General features: G+C 57.0%; 1 protein-coding gene across 1 annotated transcript in view; it reads left to right on the top strand.

Moving 5' to 3' along the window:
• CERCAM (cerebral endothelial cell adhesion molecule) overlaps positions 1-25,566 on the top strand; it is a 188,268-nt gene that overhangs the window by 58,828 nt on the left and 103,874 nt on the right. The window contains exons 4-5 of the mRNA XM_069236967.1: positions 2,740-2,874; positions 21,006-21,210. Coding sequence (XP_069093068.1) covers positions 2,740-2,874; positions 21,006-21,210 — 340 coding nt within the window. The remainder of the gene's footprint in view (positions 1-2,739; positions 2,875-21,005; positions 21,211-25,566) is intronic.

Raw genomic sequence — 25,566 nt, 5'->3', positions numbered from 1 at the left:
AGGAGGGAAGCCTGTTTCTTCGGTCTGTCTGGATCCCATTCCTCCAGTGTCAGGATTGACAGCCGCACACTGTCTGGGAATGTAACTTCACCCCCACTTTGTGCACATGAAGAGGCCAGGGGTTTCCAAAATGTAAAACACAGCTTTCCTTCACTCTTTCACGGTTAGACAGGCCCAGTGTGTGTGTGCCCCCGCAGACCACAAACACACACACACACGTCCTTGGAATATCAGTGCAGTAGAACTTTACAGGGTAGGTTAGTCAGCTACCAATCATGTGGCACATATAAAAAGGTCGTCATATTAGGGTGATTAACCGTGGTAGGCGGCTACCTCTGCACTTCATGCCACAAACCGTGACTGGGTTAAAAACCCAGCACAGATACAGCTAGACACTCAGGTCAGGAGACCACGAACACACCACATGTTTCCCTACACTAATCCACCACTAATCCTTTTGGGTTCTGGAGTAGCGTGCTACTCACTGAAAAGAGCGTTGATGCCCCATCAGGGGTAGTAAGTGCTATATAAATGCAATTACAATGTGGACATTTGCATCCCAACACGATGTTGGACCTCACATTCAGCTAGTGAGACCTTACAAGCTGGATTTATTCACTAGGACACGGAGCTACAGACCCTCGCTTCCCCTACTCATCCCAACTCTTCCACTGTGGATGCAACCTTCATCCTTTCATGTGCTCTGAGCCCTCCTCATCCTCTTTGAGTCCGTCCTTAGCACTTACATGCTCTACTCCACAAGCTGGCCCCTCTCCCCTGGCCTCGTGGCACATCTACAGCCGAAGTGGAACCAGCGCTGAGCAGGAAGTCAGTGATGTGCACATCACCCATAATCCCTTGCTTGCAGGTGAGAGCGCCACAAGCTGTCTGAAAAGCATAAAATGCAAAGGAGAGTTTTAAAAGTCACATGAGATACTGACACAAGACTGGTCGTACTGTTCCTCTCAGATCTTTTTGGCTTAAACTAGACTCCTAAGGTAAAAACATATACAAATGCAAGGGTTTAACTAGGGAATCTGGTAACAATCCATCCACATTTAAATTTCAATATAACCAATTGGACCATACAATAAGGACCCAAACCGGTAATAAAGTTAAAGGGTTTTATTACAAAAGACCAATCAAGTTAACGTAAACAAATCTCAAAAACAAGTTTTAAAAATACAGAATAACAATTGGGTAGCTAAATCTTCTGAAGAATTTAGATGCACCAGCATAAGACAAACCAAGAATGTAGTCACCGCAATAGAAAATATTAATAAGAGTAGTTCGCGCTCCGAAGACAGGCGCTGGCCATTGCCCTTACACAAGTGCAAGTTCGAAGCATCTAGCTACTTAAATCTACGGGTCAATAAGAAACCTCACTGAGAGTCTAAGCTTTTGAAAAAGGAAAAATCTATCTAGAAAAAGGCATCAGGATAAAAAAAGGTGAAGAGCAAAAATAAGGCAAAAATTAATGAGTAAATATCGGAAGGTGTCAGCATTTCAGAAGCTCAGTCAAGACTCTCATTAGAGCGACAAGTGCAAGCCTTAGCCACAATCAGCAGAGCATGGGGGACAGAAAGAGAAAATCAGAGGTCAGTACCTCTCAAAGTCCAGGGGAACCTCCTCACCATCAATTTGTGAAAGCCCTAGTTAATACTGTACAACTCGATCATGTAACGCCTCCTTGGTCACGTCACTACAAACTCCATTATTCTCCTTTCCCACGGTGCAACTTGCAACATGACTCGCGCTTCCCACACCAGTCCTGAGAATGCTGTCATCCTTGGTCCTCTTGACATCTTTGCAACATGCATGAATAAGGAACAGTCATATCACTCTCGAGTTCCTAATGTTCCACCTTCAAGGACTTTTCTCAGGCTCTCTATTTGTAAAATAATAGCACATCTATTTCCAAACTAACAATTCATGTGAATGCACCTGCAATCAAATGACACGTTAGCAGAAATGGAAAACAGTTTCTCAGGATAAAGAAATACAGGCCTAGTCAAGCTAACATTAAACTAATAAACATGTAATTCCACATTCTAATGTGCACATCTCACTTCCTATATTAATATGAATGGAAATTATTTCACCCAATCGGGATTCCATGTTACAGTAAACATGAACACAGACTTTACTAATACATGAGCTTAAATATGACACAGAAGTGCATTTAAACATTAAACTTCAGACATTAGTGCACGCTTTAGATAAATTGTTATCGTTTTAAGGGCAATTACATTCAATTAATGTGAGAATGGTTATACGAATGCATGCACTGGTTACATTTCATTTAATGTGATTAAAGTGCACAAGACATGAATTGAACACTACAGTGAAAGCATTTTATTATTGACTTTAAGTGCAGTACTTTACATTAGTTAACTGTTAAAACACATTATATGAAATGTCAGGGTTACATATTGGTTACATTGTGACGCGGGTGGCAGTGAATTCTACACTGCTGCAGTTTTGAGCTGCCTCCTACATAAACAACCATCACCTGACCTTGTTTTCACTCTACCAGGGCTGGTTGTAAGGAGTGGGTGTCTCATATTGCATAAGTGTTTCATGCTAGGACATCTGCTGCTCAGAACTCTGAAGGTGGGTGGGGGGACAGTAACTCGGGCGCCATCTTGGCCACTCCCCTAAAATAAAATGCTTCTACAAAGTGCCTCTGGCGGGTGGAAGGATATTCAAGGCGCTGACTGTGTCCAACTTCTTTCACAGTTCACCGACACCGACAACATTCTGACCAATGACCGAACCCTCCAGCTGCTGATGGCCGAAAACCACTCTGTGGTCGCTCCCATGCTGGAGTCCCAGACGTACTACTCCAACTTCTGGTGCGGCATCACTCCACAGGTGAGGTACCACCTCCAGGCAGAGCGGGCTGGAAGAGGGAGTGACTCCACAGGTGAGGTACCACCTCCAGGCAGAGCGGGCTGGAAGAGGGAGTGACTCCACAGGTGAGGTACCACCTCCAGGCAGAGCGGGGTGGAAGAGGGAGTGACTCCACAGGTGAGGTACTGGAAGAGGGAGTGACTCCACAGGTGAGGTACCGCCTCCAGGCAGAGCAGGCTGGAAGAGGGAGTCACTCCACAGGTGAGGTACCAGCTCCAGGCGGAGCGGGGTGGAAGAGGGAGTGACTCCACAGGTGAGGTACTACCTCCAGGCAGAGCGGGGTGGAAGAGGGAGTGACTCCACAGGTGAGGTACTGGAAGAGGGAGTGACTCCACAGGTGAGGGATAGAAGACAGAGTGAATACACATGGCCTTCTCACTGTGCACTAACAGCCACCAGCAGCAGCAGCCCTGGCCTTCTTACTGTGCACTAACAGCCACCAGCAGCCCTGGCCTTCTTACCGTGCACCAACAGCCACCAGCAGCCCTGGCCTTCTTACCGTGCACTAACAGCCACCAGCAGCCCTGGCCTTCTTACCGTGCACTAACAGCCACCAGCAGCAGCAGCCCTGGCCTTCTCACCATGCACTAACAGCCACCAACAGCAGCCATGGCCTTCTTACCGTGCACTAACAGCCACCAGCAGCAGCAGCCGCCGTGGTCTTCTCGCCGTGCACTAACAGCCACCACAAGCAGCAGCCCTGGCCTTCTCGCCGTGCACTAACAGCCACCACCAGCAGCAGCCCTGGCCTTCTCACAGTGCACTAACAGCCACCAGCAGTAGCAGCAGCCCGGGCCTTTTCACTGTGCACTAACAGCCACCAGCAGCAGCAGCCCTGGCCTTCTTACCGTGCACTAACAGCCACCAGCAGCTCTGGCCTTCTTACCGTGCACTAACACCCACCAGCAGCCCTGGCCTTCTTACCGTTTACTAACAGCCACCAGCAGCAGCAGCCCTGGCCTTCTTACCGGGCACTAACAGCCACCAGCAGCCATGGCCTTCTCACTGTGCACTAACAGCCACCAGCAGCAGCAGCCCTGGCCTTCTTACCGTGCACTAACACCCACCAGCAGCCCTGGCCTTCTTACCGTTTACTAACAGCCACCAGCAGCAGCAGCACTGGCCTTCTTACCGTGCACTAACAGCCACCAGCAGCCGTGGCCTTTTCACTGTGCACTAACAGCCACCAGCAGCAGCAGCCGTGGCCCTCTGACCGTGCACTAACAGCCACCAGCAGCAGCAGCCCTGGCCTTCTTACCGTGCACTAACAGCCACCAGCAGCAGGCAGTCCTGGCCTTCTCACAGTGCACTAACAGCAACCAGCAGCAGCAGCCCTGGCCTTCTTACCGTGCACTAACAGCCACCAGCAGCCCTGGCCTTCTTATCGTGCACTAATAGCCACCACCAGCAGGCAGCCCTGGCCTTCTCACCGTGCACTAACAGCCACCAGCAGCAGCAGCCCTGGCCTTTTCACTCTGCACTAACAGCCACCAGCAGCAGCAGTCCTTGCCTTTTCACTGTGCACTAAGAGCCACCAGCAGCAGCAGCCCTGGCCTTCTCACCATGGACTAACAGCCACCAGCAGCAGCAGCCCTGGCCTTCTCACCGTGCACTAACAGCCACCAGCAGCTGCAGCCCTGGCCTTTTCACTGTGCACTAACAGCCACCAGCAGCAGCAGCCGTTGCCCTCTCACCGTGCACTAACAGCCACCAGCAACAGCAGCCCAGGCCTTCTCACCGTGCACTAACAGCCACCAGCAGCAGCCCTGGCCTTCTCACCGTGCACTACCAGCCACCAGCAGCAGCAGCCCTGGCCTTCTCACCGTGCACTACCAGCCACCAGCAGCAGCAGCCCTGGCCTTTTCACCGTGCACTACCAGCCACCAGCAGCAGCAGCCCTGGCCTTTTCCCCGTGCACTAACAGCCACCAGCAGCAGGCAGCCCTGGCCTTCTCACCGTGCACTAACAGCCACCAGAAGCAGCAGCCCTGGCCTTCTTACCGTGCACTAACAGCCACCACCACCAGCAGCCGTGGCCTTTTCCCCGTGCACTAACAGCCACCAGCAGCAGCAGCCGTGGCCCTCTCACCGTGCACTAACAGCCACCAGCAGCAGGCAGCCCAGGCCTTTTCCCCGTGCACTAACAGCCACCACCACCAGCAGCCGTGGCCTTTTCCCCGTGCACTAACAGCCACCAGCAGCAGCAGCCGTGGCCCTCTCACCGTGCACTAACAGCCACCAGCAGCAGGCAGCCCTGGCCTTCTCACTGTGCACTAACAGCCAGCAGCAGCAGCTGTGGCCTTCTTACCGTGCACTAACAGCCACCAACAGCAGCCCTGGCCTTCTTACCGTGCACTAACAGCCACCAGCAGCCCTGGCCTTCTTACCGTGCACTAACAGCCACCAGCAGCCCTGGCCTTCTTACCGTGCACTAACAGCCACCAGCAGCAGCAGCCCTGGCCTTCTCACCATGCACTAACAGCCACCAACAGCAGCCATAGCCTTCTTACCGTGCACTAACAGCCACCAGCAGCAGCAGCCGCCGTGGTCTTCTCACTGTGCACTAACAGCCACCACCAGCAGCAGCCCTGGCCTTCTCGCCGTGCACTAACAGCCACCAGCAGCAGCAGCAGCCCTGGCCTTCTCACAGTGCACTAACAGCCACCAGCAGTAGCAGCAGCCCGGGCCTTTTCACTGTGCACTAACAGCCACCAGCAGCAGCAGCCCTGGCCTTCTTACCGTGCACTAACAGCCACCAGCAGCCCTGGCCTTCTTACCGTGCACTAACACCCACCAGCAGCCCTGGCCTTCTTACCGTTTACTAACAGCCACCAGCAGCAGCAGCCCTGGCCTTCTTACCGGGCACTAACAGCCACCAGCAGCCATGGCCTTCTCACTGTGCACTAACAGCCACCAGCAGCAGCAGCCCTTGCCTTCTTACCGTGCACTAACACCCACCACCAGCCCTGGCCTTCTTACTGTTTACTAACAGCCACCAGCAGCAGCAGCCCTGGCCTTCTTACCATGCACTAACAGCCACCAGCAGCCGTGGCCTTTTCACTGTGCACTAACAGCCACCAGCAGCAGCAGCCGTGGCCCTCTGACCGTGCACTAACAGCCACCAGCAGCAGCAGCCCTGGCCTACTTACCGTGCACTAACAGCCACCACCACCAGCAGCCGTGGCCTTCTCACAGTGCACTAACAGCCACCAGCAGCAGCAGCCCTGGCCTTCTTACCGTGCACTAACAGCCACCAGCAGCCCTGGCCTTCTTACCGTGCACTAACACCCACCAGCAGCCCTGGCCTTCTTACCGTTTACTAACAGCCACCAGCAGCAGCAGCCCTGGCCTTCTTACCGGGCACTAACAGCCACCAGCAGCCATGGCCTTCTCACTGTGCACTAACAGCCACCAGCAGCAGCAGCCCTGGCCTTCTTACCGTGCACTAACACCCACCAGCAGCCCTGGCCTTCTTACCGTTTACTAAAAGCCACCAGCAGCAGCAGCCCTGGCCTTCTTACCGTGCACTAACAGCCACCAGCAGCCGTGGCCTTTTCACTGTGCACTAACAGCCACCAGCAGCAGCAGCCGTGGCCCTCTGACCGTGCACTAACAGCCACCAGCAGCAGCAGCCCTGGCCTTCTTACCGTGCACTAACAGCCACCACCACCAGCAGCCGTGGCCTTCTCACAGTGCACTAACAGCCACCAGCAGCAGCAGCCCTGGCCTTCTTACCGTGCACTAACAGCCACCAGCAGCCCTGGCCTTCTTACCGTGCACTAACAGCCACCAGCAGCCCTGGCCTTCTTATCGTGCACTAACAGCCACCAGCAGCAGCAGCCCTGGCCTTTTCACTCTGCACTAACAGCCACCAGCAGCAGCAGTCCTTGCCTTTTCACTGTGCACTAAGAGCCACCAGCAGCAGCAGCCCTGGCCTTCTCACCATGGACTTACAGCCACCAGCAGCAGCAGCCCTGGGCTTCTCACCGTGCACTAACAGCCACCAGCAGCAGCAGCCCTGGCCTTTTCCCCGTGCACTAACTTCCAGCAGCAGCAGCCATGGCCTTCTTACCGTGCACTAACAGCCACCACCAGCAGCAGCTCTGGCATTTTCACTGTGCACTAACAGCCACCAGCAGCAGCAGCCCTGGCCTTTTCACCGTGCACTAACAGTCACCGGCAGCAGCCGTGGCCTTTTCACCGTGCACTAACAGCCAGCAGCAGCTGTGGCCTTCTCACCGCGCACTAACTGTCACCAGCAGCAGCAGCCCTGGCCTTCTCACCGTGCACTAACAGCCACCAGCAGCTGCAGCCCTGGCCTTTTCACTGTGCACTAACAGCCACCAGCAGCAGCAGCCGTTGCCCTCTCACCGTGCACTAACAGCCACCAGCAACAGCAGCCCGGGCCTTCTCACTGTGCACTAACAGCCACCAGCAGCAGCAGCCCTGGCCTTTTCACCGTGCACTACCAGCCACCAGCAGCAGCAGCAGCCCTGGCCTTTTCCCCGTGCACTAACAGCCACCAGCAGCAGGCAGCCCTGGCCTTCTCACCGTGCACTAACAGCCACCAGAAGCAGCAGCCCTGGCCTTCTTACCGTGCACTAACAGCCACCACCACCACCAGCCGTGGCCTTTTCCCCGTGCACTAACAGCCACCAGCAGCAGGCAGCCCAGGCCTTTTCCCCGTGCACTAACAGCCACCAGCAGCAGGCAGCCCTGGCCTTCTCACCGTGCACTAACAGCCAGCAGCAGCAGCTGTGGCCTTCTTACTGTGCACTAACAGCCACCATCAGCAGCAGTAGCCCTGGCCTTCTCACCGTGCACTAACAGCCACCAGCAGCAGTAGCCCTGGTCTTCTTACCGTGCACTAACAGCCACCAGCAGCAGCTGTGGCCTTCTCACTGTGCACTAACAGCCACCACCAGCAGCAGGCAGCCCTGGCCTTCTCAGTGTGCACTAACAGCCACCACCAGCAGCAGGCAGCCCTGGCCTTCTCACTGTGCACTAACAGCCACTAGCAGCAGCAGCCATGGCCTTCTTACCGTGCACTAACAGCCACCACCAGCAGCAGCCGTGGCCTTTTCACTGTACACTAACAGCCACTACCACCAGCAGCCGTGGCCTTTTCACTCTGCACTAACAGCCACCAGCAGCAGCAGTCCTTGCCTTTTCACTGTGCACTAAGAGCCACCAGCAGCAGCAGCCCTGGCCTTCTCACCATGGACTAACAGCCACCAGCAGCAGCAGCCCTGGGCTTCTCACCGTGCACTAACAGCCACCAGCCGCAGCAGCCCTGGCCTTTTCCCCGTGCACTAACAGCCAGCAGCAGCAGCCATGGCCTTCTTACCGTGCACTAACAGCCACCAGCAGCAGCAGCCCTGGCCTTCTCACCGTGCACTAACAGCCACCAGCAGCAGCAGCCCTGGCCTTTTCACTGTGCACTAACAGCCACCAGCAGCAGCAGCCCTGGCCTTTTCACCGTGCACTAACAGTCACTGGCAGCAGCCGTGGCCTTCTCACCGTGCACTAACAGCCAGCAGCAGCTGTGGCCTTCTCACCGCGCACTAACAGTCACCATCAGCAGCAGCCCTGGCCTTCTCACCGTGCACTAACAGCCACCAGCAGCTGCAGCCCTGGCCTTTTCACTGTGCACTAACAGCCACCAGCAGCAGCAGCCGTGGCCCTCTCACCGTGCACTAACAGCCACCAGCAACAGCAGCCCTGGCCTTCTCACCGTGCACTAACAGCCACCAGCAGCAGCAGCAGCCCTGGCCTTCTCACCGTGCACTAACAGTCACCAGCAGCAGCAGCCCTGGCCTTCTGACCGTGCACTAACAGCCACCAGCAGCAGCAGCCCTGGCCTTTTCACCGTGCACTAACAGCCACCAGCAGCAGCCCTGGCCTTTTCCCCGTGCACTAACAGCCACCACCAGCAGCAGCCCTGACCTTTTCCCCGTGCACTAACAGCCTCCAGCAGCAGCAGCCGTGTCCCTCTCACCGTGCACTAACAGCCACCAGCAGCAGCAGCCCTGGCCTATTCCCCGTGCACTAACAGCCACCACCACCAGCAGCCGTGGCCTTCTCACAGTGCACTAACAGCCACCAGCAGCAGCAGCCCTGGCCTTCTTACCGTGCACTAACAGCCACCAGCAGCCCTGGCCTTCTCACCGTGCACTAACAGCCAGCAGCAGCTGTGGCCTTCTCACCGCGCACTAACAGCCACCAGCAGCAGCAGCCCTGGCCTTTTCCCCGTGCACTAACTTCCAGCAGCAGCAGCCATGGCCTTCTTACCGTGCACTAACAGCCACCACCAGCAGCAGCTCTGGCATTTTCACTGTGCACTAACAGCCACCAGCAGCAGCAGCCCTGGCCTTTTCACCGTGCACTAACAGTCACCGGCAGCAGCCGTGGCCTTTTCACCGTGCACTAACAGCCAGCAGCAGCTGTGGCCTTCTCACCGCGCACTAACTGTCACCAGCAGCAGCAGCCCTGGCCTTCTCACCGTGCACTAACAGCCACCAGCAGCTGCAGCCCTGGCCTTTTCACTGTGCACTAACAGCCACCAGCAGCAGCAGCCGTTGCCCTCTCACCGTGCACTAACAGCCACCAGCAACAGCAGCCCGGGCCTTCTCACTGTGCACTAACAGCCACCAGCAGCAGCAGCCCTGGCCTTTTCACCGTGCACTACCAGCCACCAGCAGCAGCAGCAGCCCTGGCCTTTTCCCCGTGCACTAACAGCCACCAGCAGCAGGCAGCCCTGGCCTTCTCACCGTGCACTAACAGCCACCAGAAGCAGCAGCCCTGGCCTTCTTACCGTGCACTAACAGCCACCACCACCACCAGCCGTGGCCTTTTCCCCGTGCACTAACAGCCACCAGCAGCAGGCAGCCCAGGCCTTTTCCCCGTGCACTAACAGCCACCAGCAGCAGGCAGCCCTGGCCTTCTCACCGTGCACTAACAGCCAGCAGCAGCAGCTGTGGCCTTCTTACTGTGCACTAACAGCCACCATCAGCAGCAGTAGCCCTGGCCTTCTCACCGTGCACTAACAGCCACCAGCAGCAGTAGCCCTGGTCTTCTTACCGTGCACTAACAGCCACCAGCAGCAGCTGTGGCCTTCTCACTGTGCACTAACAGCCACCACCAGCAGCAGGCAGCCCTGGCCTTCTCAGTGTGCACTAACAGCCACCACCAGCAGCAGGCAGCCCTGGCCTTCTCACTGTGCACTAACAGCCACTAGCAGCAGCAGCCATGGCCTTCTTACCGTGCACTAACAGCCACCACCAGCAGCAGCCGTGGCCTTTTCACTGTACACTAACAGCCACTACCACCAGCAGCCGTGGCCTTTTCACTCTGCACTAACAGCCACCAGCAGCAGCAGTCCTTGCCTTTTCACTGTGCACTAAGAGCCACCAGCAGCAGCAGCCCTGGCCTTCTCACCATGGACTAACAGCCACCAGCAGCAGCAGCCCTGGGCTTCTCACCGTGCACTAACAGCCACCAGCCGCAGCAGCCCTGGCCTTTTCCCCGTGCACTAACAGCCAGCAGCAGCAGCCATGGCCTTCTTACCGTGCACTAACAGCCACCAGCAGCAGCAGCCCTGGCCTTCTCACCGTGCACTAACAGCCACCAGCAGCAGCAGCCCTGGCCTTTTCACTGTGCACTAACAGCCACCAGCAGCAGCAGCCCTGGCCTTTTCACCGTGCACTAACAGTCACTGGCAGCAGCCGTGGCCTTCTCACCGTGCACTAACAGCCAGCAGCAGCTGTGGCCTTCTCACCGCGCACTAACAGTCACCATCAGCAGCAGCCCTGGCCTTCTCACCGTGCACTAACAGCCACCAGCAGCTGCAGCCCTGGCCTTTTCACTGTGCACTAACAGCCACCAGCAGCAGCAGCCGTGGCCCTCTCACCGTGCACTAACAGCCACCAGCAACAGCAGCCCTGGCCTTCTCACCGTGCACTAACAGCCACCAGCAGCAGCAGCAGCCCTGGCCTTCTCACCGTGCACTAACAGTCACCAGCAGCAGCAGCCCTGGCCTTCTGACCGTGCACTAACAGCCACCAGCAGCAGCAGCCCTGGCCTTTTCACCGTGCACTAACAGCCACCAGCAGCAGCCCTGGCCTTTTCCCCGTGCACTAACAGCCACCACCAGCAGCAGCCCTGACCTTTTCACCGTGCACTAACAGCCTCCAGCAGCAGCAGCCGTGTCCCTCTCACCGTGCACTAACAGCCACCAGCAGCAGCAGCCCTGGCCTATTCCCCGTGCACTAACAGCCACCACCACCAGCAGCCGTGGCCTTCTCACAGTGCACTAACAGCCACCAGCAGCAGCAGCCCTGGCCTTCTTACCGTGCACTAACAGCCACCAGCAGCCCTGGCCTTCTTACCGTGCACTAACAGCCACCAGCAGCCCTGGCCTTCTTATCGTGCACTAACAGCCACCAGCAGCAGCAGCCCTGGCCTTTTCACTCTGCACTAACAGCCACCAGCAGCAGCAGTCCTTGCCTTTTCACTGTGCACTAAGAGCCACCAGCAGCAGCAGCCCTGGCCTTCTCACCATGGACTTACAGCCACCAGCAGCAGCAGCCCTGGGCTTCTCACCGTGCACTAACAGCCACCAGCAGCAGCAGCCCTGGCCTTTTCCCCGTGCACTAACTTCCAGCAGCAGCAGCCATGGCCTTCTTACCGTGCACTAACAGCCACCAGCAGCAGCAGCCCTGGCCTTCTCACCGTGCACTAACAGCCACCACCAGCAGCAGCTCTGGCATTTTCACTGTGCACTAACAGCCACCAGCAGCAGCAGCCCTGGCCTTTTCACCGTGCACTAACAGTCACCGGCAGCAGCCGTGGCCTTTTCACCGTGCACTAACAGCCAGCAGCAGCTGTGGCCTTCTCACCGCGCACTAACTGTCACCAGCAGCAGCAGCCCTGGCCTTCTCACCGTGCACTAACAGCCACCAGCAGCTGCAGCCCTGGCCTTTTCACTGTGCACTAACAGCCACCAGCAGCAGCAGCCGTTGCCCTCTCACCGTGCACTAACAGCCACCAGCAACAGCAGCCCGGGCCTTCTCACTGTGCACTAACAGCCACCAGCAGCAGCAGCCCTGGCCTTTTCACCGTGCACTACCAGCCACCAGCAGCAGCCCTGGCCTTTTCCCCGTGCACTAACAGCCACCAGCAGCAGGCAGCCCTGGCCTTCTCACCGTGCACTAACAGCCACCAGAAGCAGCAGCCCTGGCCTTCTTACCGTGCACTAACAGCCACCACCACCAGCAGCCGTGGCCTTTTCCCCGTGCACTAACAGCCACCAGCAGCAGGCATCCCAGGCCTTTTCCCCGTGCACTAACAGCCACCAGCAGCAGGCAGCCCTGGCCTTCTCACCGTGCACTAACAGCCAGCAGCAGCAGCTGTGGCCTTCTTACTGTGCACTAACAGCCACCACCAGCAGCAGTAGCCCTGGCCTTCTCACCGTGCACTAACAGCCACCAGCAGCAGTAGCCCTGGTCTTCTTACCGTGCACTAACAGCCACCAGCAGCAGCTGTGGCCTTCTCACTGTGCACTAACAGCCACCACCAGCAGCAGGCAGCCCTGGCCTTCTCAGTGTGCACTAACAGCCACCACCAGCAGCAGGCAGCCCTGGCCTTCTCACTGTGCACTAACAGCCACTAGCAGCAGCAGTCGTGGCCTTCTCACCGTGCACTAACAGCCACCACCAGCAGCAGAAGCCGTGGACTTCTCACCTTGCACTAACAGCCACCACCAGCAGCAGCCGTGGCCTTTTCACTGTACACTAACAGCCACTACCACCAGCAGCCGTGGCCTTTTCACTCTGCACTAACAGCCACCAGCAGCAGCAGTCCTTGCCTTTTCACTGTGCACTAAGAGCCACCAGCAGCAGCAGCCCTGGCCTTCTCACCATGGACTAACAGCCACCAGCAGCAGCAGCCCTGGGCTTCTCACCGTGCACTAACAGCCACCAGCCGCAGCAGCCCTGGCCTTTTCCCCGTGCACTAACAGCCAGCAGCAGCAGCCATGGCCTTCTTACCGTGCACTAACAGCCACCAGCAGCAGCAGCCCTGGCCTTCTCACCATGCACTAACAGCCACCAGCAGCAGCAGCCCTGGCCTTTTCACTGTGCACTAACAGCCACCAGCAGCAGCAGCCCTGGCCTTTTCACCGTGCACTAACAGTCACTGGCAGCAGCCGTGGCCTTCTCACCGTGCACTAACAGCCAGCAGCAGCTGTGGCCTTCTCACCGCGCACTAACAGTCACCATCAGCAGCAGCCCTGGCCTTCTCACCGTGCACTAACAGCCACCAGCAGCTGCAGCCCTGGCCTTTTCACTGTGCACTAACAGCCACCAGCAGCAGCAGCCGTGGCCCTCTCACCGTGCACTAACAGCCACCAGCAACAGCAGCCCTGGCCTTCTCACCGTGCACTAACAGCAACCAGCAGCAGCAGCAGCCCTGGCCTTCTCACCGTGCACTAACAGTCACCAGCAGCAGCAGCCCTGGCCTTCTGACCGTGCACTAACAGCCACCAGCAGCAGCAGCCCTGGCCTTTTCACCGTGCACTAACAGCCACCAGCAGCAGCCCTGGCCTTTTCCCCGTGCACTAACAGCCACCACCAGCAGCAGCCCTGACCTTTTCCCCGTGCACTAACAGCCTCCAGCAGCAGCAGCCGTGTCCCTCTCACCGTGCACTAACAGCCACCAGCAGCAGCAGCCGTGGCCTTTTCACTGTACACTAACAGCCACTACCACCAGCAGCCGTGGCCTTTTCACTCTGCACTAACAGCCACCAGCAGCAGCAGTCCTTGCCTTTTCACTGTGCACTAAGAGCCACCAGCAGCAGCAGCCCTGGCCTTCTCACCATGGACTAACAGCCACCAGCAGCAGCAGCCCTGGGCTTCTCACCGTGCACTAACAGCCACCAGCCGCAGCAGCCCTGGCCTTTTCCCCGTGCACTAACAGCCAGCAGCAGCAGCCATGGCCTTCTTACCGTGCACTAACAGCCACCAGCAGCAGCAGCCCTGGCCTTCTCACCGTGCACTAACAGCCACCAGCAGCAGCAGCCCTGGCCTTTTCACTGTGCACTAACAGCCACCAGCAGCAGCAGCCCTGGCCTTTTCACCGTGCACTAACAGTCACTGGCAGCAGCCGTGGCCTTCTCACCGTGCACTAACAGCCAGCAGCAGCTGTGGCCTTCTCACCGCGCACTAACAGTCACCATCAGCAGCAGCCCTGGCCTTCTCACCGTGCACTAACAGCCACCAGCAGCTGCAGCCCTGGCCTTTTCACTGTGCACTAACAGCCACCAGCAGCAGCAGCCGTGGCCCTCTCACCGTGCACTAACAGCCACCAGCAACAGCAGCCCTGGCCTTCTCACCGTGCACTAACAGCAACCAGCAGCAGCAGCAGCCCTGGCCTTCTCACCGTGCACTAACAGTCACCAGCAGCAGCAGCCCTGGCCTTCTGACCGTGCACTAACAGCCACCAGCAGCAGCAGCCCTGGCCTTTTCACCGTGCACTAACAGCCACCACCAGCAGCAGCCCTGGCCTTTTCCCCGTGCACTAACAGCCACCACCAGCAGCAGCCCTGACCTTTTCCCCGTGCACTAACAGCCTCCAGCAGCAGCAGCCGTGTCCCTCTCACCGTGCACTAACAGCCACCAGCAGCAGCAGCCCTGGCCTATTCCCCGTGCACTAACAGCTACCAGCAGCCCTGGCCTTCTTACCGTGCACTAACAGCTACCAGCAGCCCTGGCCTTCTTACCGTGCACTAACAGCCACCACCAGCAGCAGCCGTGGCCTTTTCCCCGTGTACTAACAGCCACCAGCAGCAGCAGCCGTGGCCCTCTCACCGTGCACTAACAGCTACCAGCAGCAGGCAGCCCTGGCCTTCTCACCGTGCACTAACAGCCACTAGCAGCAGCAGCCCTGGCCTTCTTACTGTGCACTAACAGCCACCACCAGCAGCCCTGGCCTTCTCACCGTGCACTAACAGCCACCAGCAGCACCAGCCCTGGCCTTTTCACTGTGCACTAACAGCCACCAGCAGCAGCAGCCGTGGCCCTCTCACCGTGCACTAACAGCCACCAGCAGCAGGCAGCCCTGGCCTTCTCACCGTGCTCTAACAGCCACTAGCAGCAGCAGCCCTGGCCTTCTTACTGTGCACTAACAGCCACCAGCAGCAGCAGCCCTGGCCTTCTCACTGTGCACTAACAGCCACCAGCAGCACCAGCCCTGGCCTTTTCACTGTGCACTAACAGCCACCAGCAGCAGCAGCCGTAGCCCTCTCACTGTGCACTAACAGCCACCAGCAACAGCAGCCCTGGCCTTTTCACTGTGCACTAACAGCCACCAGCAGCAGCAGCCCTGGCCTTTTCACCGTGCACTAACAGTCACTGGCAGCAGCCGTGGCCTTCTCACCGTGCACTAACAGCCAGCAGCAGCTGTGGCCTTCTCACCGCGCACTAACAGTCACCATCAGCAGCATCCCTGGCCTTCTCACCGTGCACTAACAGCCACCGGCAGCTGCAGCCCTGGCCTTTTCACTGTGCACTAACAGCCACCAGCAGCAGCAGCCCTGGCCTTCTCACCGTGCACTAACAGCCAGCAGCAGCTGTGGCCTTCTCACCGCGCACTAACAGTCACCATCAGCAGCATCCCTGGCCTTCTCACCGTGCACTAACAGCCACCGGCAGCTGCAGCCCTGGCCTTTTCACTGTGCACTAACAGCCACCAGCAGCAGCAGCCGTGGCCTTTTCACCGTGCACTAACAGCCACCAGCAGCAGCAGCCGTGGCCCTCTCACCGTGCACTAACAGCCACCAGCAACAGCAGCCCTGGCCTTCTCACCGTGCACTAACAGCCAGCAGCAGCTGTGGCCTTCTCACCGCGCACTAACAGTCACCATCAGCAGCATCCCTGGCCTTCTCACCGTGCACTAACAGCCACCGGCAGCTGCAGCCCTGGCCTTTTCACTGTGCACTAACAGCCACCAGCAGCAGCAGCCCTGGCCTTTTCACCGTGCACTAACAGCCACCAGCAGCAGCAGCCGTGGCCCTCTCACCGTGCACTAACAGCCACCAGCAACAGCAGCCCTGGCCTTCTCACCGTGCACTAACAGCCACCAGCAGCAGCAGCCCTAGCCTTCTCACCGTGCACTAACAGCCACCAGCAGCAGCAGCCCTGGCCTTCTGACCGTGCACTAACAGCCACCAGCAGCAGCAGCCCTGGCCTTTTCACCGTGCACTAACAGCCACCAGCAGCAGCCCTGGCCTTTTCACCGTGCACTAACAGCCACCAGCAGCAGCCCTGGCCTTTTCCCCGTGCACTAACAGCCACCACCAGCAGCAGCCCTGACCTTTTCCCCGTGCACTAACAGCCTCCAGCAGCAGCAGCCGTGGCCCTCTCACCGTGCACTAACAGCCACCAGCAGCAGCAGCCCTGGCCTTCTGACCGTGCACTAACAGCCACCAGCAGCAGCAGCCCTGGCCTTTTCACCGTGCACTAACAGCCACCAGCAGCAGCCCTGGCCTTTTCCCCGTGCACTAACAGCCACCACCAGCAGCAGCCCTGACCTTTTCCCCGTGCACTAACAGCCTCCAGCAGCAGCAGCCGTGGCCCTCTCACCGTGCACTAACAGCCACCAGCAGCAGCAGCCCTGGCCTATTCCCCGTGCACTAACAGCTACCAGCAGCCCTGGCCTTCTTACCGTGCACTAACAGCCATCACCAGCAGCAGCCGTGGCCTTTTCCCCGTGCACTAACAGCCACCAGCAGCCGTGGCCCTCTCACCGTGCACTAACAGCCACCAGCAGCAGGCAGCCCTGGCCTTCTCACTGTGCACTAACAGCCACTAGCAGCAGCAGCCCTGGCCTTCTTACTGTGCACTAACAGCCACCACCAGCAGCCCTGGCCTTCTCACCGTGCACTAACAGCCACCAGCAGCACCAGCCCTGGCCTTTTCACTGTGCACTAACAGCCACCAGCAGCAGCAGCCGTGGCCCTCTCACCGTGCACTAACAGCCACCAGCAACAGCAGCCCTGGCCTTTTCACTGTGCACTAACAGCCACCAGCAGCAGCAGCCCTGGCCTTTTCACCGTGCACTAACAGTCACTGGCAGCAGCCGTGGCCTTCTCACTGTGCACTAACAGCCAGCAGCAGCTGTGGCCTTCTCACCGCGCACTAACAGTCACCATCAGCAGCAGCCCTGGCCTTCTCACCGTGCACTAACAGCCACCAGCAGCTGCAGCCCTGGCCTTTTCACTGTGCACTAACAGCCACCAGCAGCAGCAGCCATGGCCCTCTCACCGTGCACTAACAGCCACCAGCAACAGCAGCCTTGGCCTTCTCACCGTGCACTAACAGCCACCAGCAGCAGCAGCCCTGGCCTTCTGACCGTGCACTAACAGCCACCAGCAGCAGCAGCCCTGGCCTTTTCACCGTGCACTAACAGCCACCAGCAACAGCCCTGGCCTTTTCCCCGTGCACTAACAGCCACCACCAGCAGCAGCCCTGACCTTTTCCCCGTGCATTAACAGCCTCCAGCAGCAGCAGCCGTGGCCCACTCACCGTGCACTAACAGCCACCAGCAGCAGCAGCCCTGGCCTATTCCCCGTGCACTAACAGCTACCAGCAGCCCTGGCCTTCTTACCGTGCACTAACAGCCACCACCAGCAGCAGCCGTGGCCTTTTCCCCGTGCACTAACAGCCACCAGCAGCAGCAGCCGTGGCCCTCTCACCGTGCACTAACAGCCACCAGCAGCAGGCAGCCCTGGCCTTCTCACCGTGCACTAACAGCCACTAGCAGCAGCAGCCCTGGCCTTCTTACTGTGCACTAACAGCCACCACCAGCAGCCCTGGCCGTCTCACCGTGCACTAACAGCCACCAGCAGCACCAGCCCTGGCCTTTTCACTGTGCACTAACAGCCACCAGCAGCAGCAGCGTGGCCCTCTCACCGTGCACTAACAGCCACCAGCAACAGCAGCCCTGGCCTTTTCACTGTGCACTAAGAGCCACCAGCAGCAGCAGCAGCCCTGGCCTTTTCACCGTGCACTAACAGCCACCAGCAGCAGCCGTGGCCTTCTTACCGTGCACTAACAGCCACCAGCAGCACTGGCCTTTTCTCCGTGCACTAACAGCCAGCAGCCGTGGCCTTCTCACCGTGCGCTAACAGGCACCACCAGCAGCAGCAGCTGTGGCCTTCTCACCGTGCACTAACAGGCAGCAGCAGCCCTGGCCTTCTCACCGTGCACTAACAGCCACCAGCAGCCCTGGGCTTCTCACCGTGCACTAACAGCCACCAGAAGCAGCCATTGCCTTCTTACCGTGCACTAACAGCCACCACCAGCAGCAGCCCTGGCCTTTTCCCCGTGCACTAACATTCAGCAGCAGCAGCCCTGGCCTTCTTACCATGCACTAACAGGCAGCAGTAGCCCTGGCCTTCTCACCTTGCACTAACAGCCACCAGCAGCAGTTGTGGCCTTCTTACCGTGCACTAACAGCCACCAGCAGCACTGGCCTTTTCTCTGTGCACTAACAGCCACCAGCAGCAGCAGCAGTGGCCCTCTCACTGTGCACTAACAGCCACCAGCAGCAGCAGCCCTGGCCTTTTCCCCGTGCACTAACAGCCACCAGCAGCAGGCAGCCCTGGCCTTCTCACCGTGCACTAACAGCCAGCAGCAGCAGCCCTAGCCTTCTTACCGTGCACTAACAGCCACCAGTAGCCCTGGCCTTCTTACCGTGCACTAACAGCCACCACCAGCAGCAGCACTGGCCTTTTCCCCGTGCACTAACAGCCACCACCAGCAACAGCTGTGGCCCTCTCACCGTGCACTAACAGCTACCAGCAGCAGCAGCCCTGGCCTTTTCTCCGTGCACTAACAGCCACTAGCAGCAGCAGCCCTGGCCTTCTCACCGTGCACTAACAGCCACCAGCAGCTGCAGCCCTGGCCTTTTCACTGTGCACTAACAGCCACCAGCAGCAGCCATGGCCTTCTTACCGTGCACTAACAGCCACCACCAGCAGCAGCCCTGGCCTTTTCCCCGTGCACTAACAGCCACCAGCAGCAGCAGCCCTGGCCTTTTCACTGTGCACTAACAGCCACCAGCAGCAGCAGCAGCCCTGGCCTTCTTACCGTGCACTAACAGGCAGCAGCAGCCCTGTCCTTCTTACCGTGCACTAACAGCCACCAGCAGCAGCCGTGGCCTTCTTACCGTGCACTAACAGCCACTAGCAGCACTGGCCTTTTCTCCGTGCACTAACAGCCACCAGCAGCAGCAGCCGTGGCCCTCTCACCGTGCACTAACAGCCACCACCAGCAGAAGCCCTGGCCTTTTCCCCGTGCACTAACAGCTACCAGCAGCAGCCCTGGCCTTCTCACCGTGCACTAACAGCCTCCACCAGCAGCAGCCCTGGCCTGCTCACCATGCACTAACAGCCACCACCAGCAGCAGCCGTGGCCTTCTCACCATGCACTAACAGCCACTAGCAGGAGTACTGGTTTTCCCCCGTACACTAACAGCCACCAGTAGAAGCAGCAGCCCTGGCCTTTTCACCGTGCACTAACAGCCAGCAGCAGCTGTGGCCTTCTCACCGCGCACTAACAGTCACCAGCAGCCGTGACCTTCTCACCATACACTAACAGCCACCAGCAGCAGCAGCCTTGGCCTTCTCACTGTGCACTAACAGTCACCTGCAGCATTTTCTCCTTGGCCTGTAACACATGCACCACATCAGCCTCCATTATGAGATCATGTTCTGAAGGTTTCTTCTGGTGGAAGCCTGGATAACTCTCTGGGAGGCGGAGACGCACGTGGCAGGCCCCAGACGTACTGAAATCTTTCATTAATGCCCTTCAGAACCTCTGGATTCTTAGACCATTTATGTGACAATTGTGCTATAAAATTCACCATTTGGCGCTGTTTTTTTCACCATTTTATTTGTGGGAATATCTCCCAAAGCCCCCCTTCCTGCCAAATAAAGAGCCATTTGCGCATGTCACTCCCCCGCAGTCCTGCTCAAGGCAGGTTCTTACCCCCCTGTATTTCAGACTCTCACCGGCTGTGGTGCTCTGGGAGAGGGGGAGCCTCTCTCAGGCGTGTGATGAATACTCCCTCCTATGTCCCTGCTCGGCTCATCCCAAACCTCATCTTACTACTATCCTCTCCCAAATAACGCTTTCTAGACTCTTCTCTCCTGTATCCGATTCACTCAAACAGACTGACATCTCCACCGCTCAAATTAACAATTTATGTCCCCTGCACTAATCCACCACTCATCCTTTTTGGGTTCCGGAGCAGCGCTCTAGTTGCCAAAAAGAACTACAGTGCCTCTTCAGGGGTAGCAAGTGCGATATAAATAAAATTACAGTTTCAATTTAGAGTAGAAACTCTCACCCACCCCAAGGTGGCGCTCTTCATCATAGGGTCTCTCCTCCCGTGGTCCATGAAGTTGAACCAATGTGGCCTACAACGCTTGGGATCCACATAGTTTTCTTTCTCAGTCTCAGAAGTAACATATTTCTCTAATGCCCCCTATGACATACTGCATGGGCCAGCCCACTTCAGCCATTGGCTAACTTCACTATGAGTGACAGCATTCTGCTCTTTCACAAGGAGCACATCCGCACTGAAAGTAGTTCTCTTCAGTGCCAGGGGTTAGCAAGACATTGTGAGATGACACCTTCTGCAAAAATAAAGTTTTTATAAAAGCCATGACAAAACAAATCAAGCGTTGGCAAAACCAAAAGGATGGACGCCAATACCTGACCTATTGTCTTTGTCAATCCTTGTTTTTAAGAGTCTCCTACCTATATGAACCCAATTTTCAATAATATTTTACTAAGCCAGTTATTATCTTATTTTTTCCATTTTATTTTTCTTCCTTTTTAATTCCGCTGACATTTATGAAAGCAGGAAATGCCTTTAGGGGAGTAATGTTTTACTTCGTATTTTTTGAAGGAGAGTTTTCTCTTTATAATGAGTTTTTGAACTCTTGCAGACTGTTGGGGATATTCTAATGTTTATAAATGTACATGAAGTGGAACTAGGATTGCAGGTAAACAGCTGTGCCTTCCGTTGCAGGGGTACTACCGGCGGACGGTGGATTACTTCCCCACCCTGAACCGCCAGCGGGTGGGCTGCTTCGCCGTGCCCATGGTTTACTCCACCTTTCTGATCGACCTGCGCCAGGAGGGCACCCAGAGGCTGGCCTTCTCCCCGCCGCACCCCGACCCCTCCTGGGTCCTTGATGACATCATCGTGTTCGCGCTCTCCTGCCAGTCTGCAGGTGTGTGGGGGGCAGAGAGTGCCTGGGTAGTGTGGCAGGGGCAGTGGGAGGGCGCTAACAATCTGTATTAGACAGTGCAAGACTATCTGACCTGCCCACATCTGCCCAGCGCCGTCCCTGCCCACTGCCCTGCCATTCACGGGTACAAGCCCCTCTGACTCCTCCGTCCCCCTCACCTGCCCACCTCACCCCCCTCACCTGCCCACCTCACCCCTGCCTCCTTCTCACCTGCACACCTCACCCCTCTCTCACCTGCCCCAACTCACTCCTCTTTCACCTGCCCCAACTCACTCCTCTCTCACCTGCCCACCTCACCCCCTCACCTGCCCACCCCACCCCCTCACCTTCCCACCTCACCCCCGCCTTCCTCTCACCTGCCCACCTCACCCCTGCCTTCCTCTCACCTGCCCACCTCACCCCTGCCTCCCTCTCACCCGCCCACCTCACCCCTGCCTCCCTCTCTCACCTGCACACCTCACCCCTGCCTCCCTCTCACCTGCCCACCTCACCCCTGCCTCCCTCTCTCACCTGCCCACCTCACCCCTGCCTCCCCTCTCTCACCTGCCCACCTCACACCTGCCTCCTTCTCTCACCTGCCCCCCTCACCCCTGCCCCCCTCACCTGCCCACCTCACACCTGCCTCCCTCTCTCACCTGCCCCCCTCACCCCTGCCTCCCTCTCTCACCTGCCCCCCTCACCCCTGCCTCCCTCTCTCACCTGCCCCCCTCACCCCTGCCTCCCCCTCACCTGCCCTCCTCACACCTGCCTCCCTCTCTCACTTGCCCACCTCACCCCTGCCTCCCCCTCACCTGCCCACCTCATACCTGCCTCCTCTCTGCCCTTTTGTAGCTGTTGTGAGCAGCAGCAGATGATTTTGGGGACCATACATAACTGCTGAGCTGCTCTCGTGAACCCCAGATTCAGGTCTAATGATCGGCTCCCACTAGAAGCTGCTCTCGTAAACCCCAGATTCAGGTCTAACGATCGGCTCCCACTGGGAGCTGCTCTCGTGAACCCCAGATTCAGGTCTCACAACCTGCTCCCACTGAGAGCTGCTCTCCTGAACCCCAGATTCAGGTCTCACAACCTGCTCCGACTGGGAGCTGCTCTTGTGAACCCCAGATTTAGGTCTAACAATCGGCTCCCACTGGGAGCTGCTCTCGTGAATCCCAGATTCAGGTCTCACAACCTGCTCCCACTGGGAGCTGCTCTTGTGAACCCCAGATTCAGGTCTAACAATCGGCTCTCACTGGGAGCTGCTCTCGTGAACCCCAGATTTAGGTCTAACAATCGGCTCCCACTGGGAGCTGCTCTTGTGAACCCCAGATTCAGGTCTCACAACCTGCTCCCACTGGGAGCTGCTCTTGTGAACCCCAGATTCAGGTCTAACAATTGGCTCTCACTGGGAGCTGCTCTCGTGAACCCCAGATTTAGGTCTAACAATCGGCTCCCACTGGGAGCTGCTCTCGTGAACCCCAGATTCAGGTCTCACAACCTGCTCCCACTGGGTGCTGCTCTCGTGAACCCCAGATTCAGGTCTCACAACCTGCTCCCACTGGGAGCTGCTCTCGTGAACCCCAGATTCAGGTCTCACAACCTGCTCCCACTGGGAGCTGCTCTCCTGAACACCAGATTCAGGTCTCACAACCTGCTCCCACTGGGAGCTGCTCTTGTGAACCCCAGATTCAGGACTCACAACCTGCTCCCACTGGGAGCTGCTGTCGTGAACCCCAGATTTAGGTCTAACAATCGGCTCCCACTGGGAGCTGCTCTTGTGAACCCCAGATTCAGGTCTCACAACCTGCTCCCACTGGGAGCTGCTCTCGTGAACCCCAGATTCAGGTCTCACAACCTGCTCCCACTGGGAGCTGCTCTCGTGAACCCCAGATTTAGGTCTAACAATCGGCTCCCACTGGGAGCTGCTCTCGTGAACCCCAGATTTAGGTCTAACAATCGGCTCCCACTGGGAGCTGCTCTCGTGAACCCCAGATTCAGGTCCCACAACCTGCTCCCACTGGGTGCTGCTCTCGTGAACCCCAGATTCAGGTCTCACAACCTGCTCCCACTGGGAGCTGCTCTCGTGAACCCCAGATTCAGAACCTGGTTATTCCCCCTGACGCAGCGCCAGCGGTGTCCAGGAGTTGGTACCCACTCTTGCTAGGTGTGGGGGGACTCCAGGCTGTTCCAGGGCTTCGCCAGCGCAGCGGGAACATCAGGAAGGGACGCGGAGAGGAGAGGGAAAGCTCAGAGGGTGGGTGCAGGAGGCCAGATATTTACAGAGATGAGAGCCCCCATCATTTCTCTGCGCCTGGGTAGCAGATGAATCCGAGGCAGAGGATTTTGGCGGACCTTTCAAACCATCAAATCAAAAAGGGGAAACATTAAACAACAGCTGTTTTTCTCCTCAGGCTTCTGAGCGATGATAGAGAACGTGAGCTTCGCACTCATTGTCTGTTAGACGTCACTCACAATCCCTCCATAAGTGCATCACTGTTATTCACTGTTACTCATCTGTAATTCTATATGTTGAACTCTTGTGCCTGTTTTTCTGCATTTTCTGCTCCTGCCTTACTGAGTGAGCATTAATAGCAAAGTTAGCAACTCTTCTACGCTCTGGTTAGTTTGCTCGGGCTGACCATTATTCTGGGGATGGAAACCAGAAGAATTAGCCAGGATGATAGGTAACCTCATCCTTAATTCTTTCCAGAAATGGGACATACATTAGGAGGCTCAATCTGAAATAATGGTAGGCAGAAGTAGATGTAAGTGATCAAAGCTGATGAATTGTTTAGCTGTGGTAGAAGGAGATGGCATATTCCTAAGTGACAAAATTAGTCATTCTGGAGAATAAATAAATGATCACGTATATGACTCCATATTCCTAACTCGGTAGTAATCAGACAATAAATCTGGTTATTGAATACCACGGTGCAGAATGGACCGGGAGAGGCAGCGGACATCCAGCCTGTTAGACAAGCCAGGACCTACTGCTCGACATCCTCATGCACGGGTGGCCACCAGAAGGATTGTAGTATTAACCGAACAGTGGCCCCCTGTGACCAGTGATGGGGCTGTCTTGGTACATTCTTTCCCTGGTGGGAATATCTTTCTAGGAATGTGGCTCTGTATATGCTATCTCAAACTGAGAGATAGTGTGCACAGAGTCCAAGGGTTCCCCTTAGAGGTAAGGTAGTGGCAAAAGTAGATAATTCTAATGCTCTATTTTGTGGTAGTGTGGTCGAGCAGTAGGCTTATCAGAGGGTAGTGTTAAGCATTTGTTGTACACACACAGGCAATAAATGAGGAACACACACTCAAAGGCTTAACTCCAGGCCAATAGTTTTTATATAGAAAAATATTATTTTCTTAATTTATTTTAGAACCACAAGATTCAGAATTTAGGTAAGTACATAAATTGTGAGGTACTTCACACAGGTAAGTATGGACCTTTGAATTAAAACAATAGTATACACAGCAATGGGGGGTTTTGGGGTCACAAACAGGCACACAAAATACACCCTCAGCGGCACAGGGTCTGCCGGGTGCAGTATGCAAAGTAGGTGTCGGGTTATGCGTTGAAAGCAATGGAGGGACCCGGGGGTCACTCTGGCGATGCAGGCAGGGCACAGGGGGCTGCCCGGGCCAGCCACCGACTGGGCTAGGATGAGGGCCGTCTGCTGGTCACTTCTGTACCGGTGGTTGGCTCCTCTCGGTCCTGGGGGCTGCGGGTGCCGCAATACTCCAGGCGTCGGGTTCCTTTGTTACTGGGCAGTCGCGGTCAGGGGGAGCCTCTGGATCAACTATGCAGGCGTCGCTTTGGGGGTGCAGGGAGGTCGACTCAGGGTTTCCATGTTGTTGGAGTCACCTGTGAGTCCTCTGCAGTGTTGGTTCTCCTGAACTCGAGACAGAGGCGTCGGGTGCAGAGTGTGAAGATTCACGCTTCTGGCGGGAAGTTGGAGTCTCTTTAAAGTTGGTTTCTTGTTGCTGGTTTTGAATAGAGCCGCTGTTCTCTGGAGCTTCTTGGTCCTTTAGGTGCAGGTCAGTCCTCTGAGTCCTCCGAGGTCACTGGTCCCGCTGGATGCGTCGCTGTGCAGGTTCGGTATGGAGACAGGCCGGTAGGGCTGGGGCCAAGTCAGTTGTTTTCTCCGTCGTCTCTGCGGGGCTTTCAGGTCAGCAGTCCTTCTTCTTTCTTCAGGTAGCAGGAATCTGATTTCCTGGGTTCAGGGTAGCCCCCTAAATACTCAATTTAGGGATGTGTTTAGGACTGGGGGGCAGTAGCCAATGGCTACTGTCCTGGAGGGTGCCTACACCCTCTTTGTGCCTCCTCCCTGTGGGGTGGGGGGCACATCCTTAATC

This window comes from Pleurodeles waltl, chromosome 6, assembly GCF_031143425.1.
Source record: "Pleurodeles waltl isolate 20211129_DDA chromosome 6, aPleWal1.hap1.20221129, whole genome shotgun sequence".
Lineage (NCBI taxonomy): Eukaryota > Metazoa > Chordata > Amphibia > Caudata > Salamandridae > Pleurodeles > Pleurodeles waltl.
The sequence above is the reverse complement of the archived record's forward strand: the minus strand, read 5'-3'. Positions and strand labels throughout refer to the sequence as shown.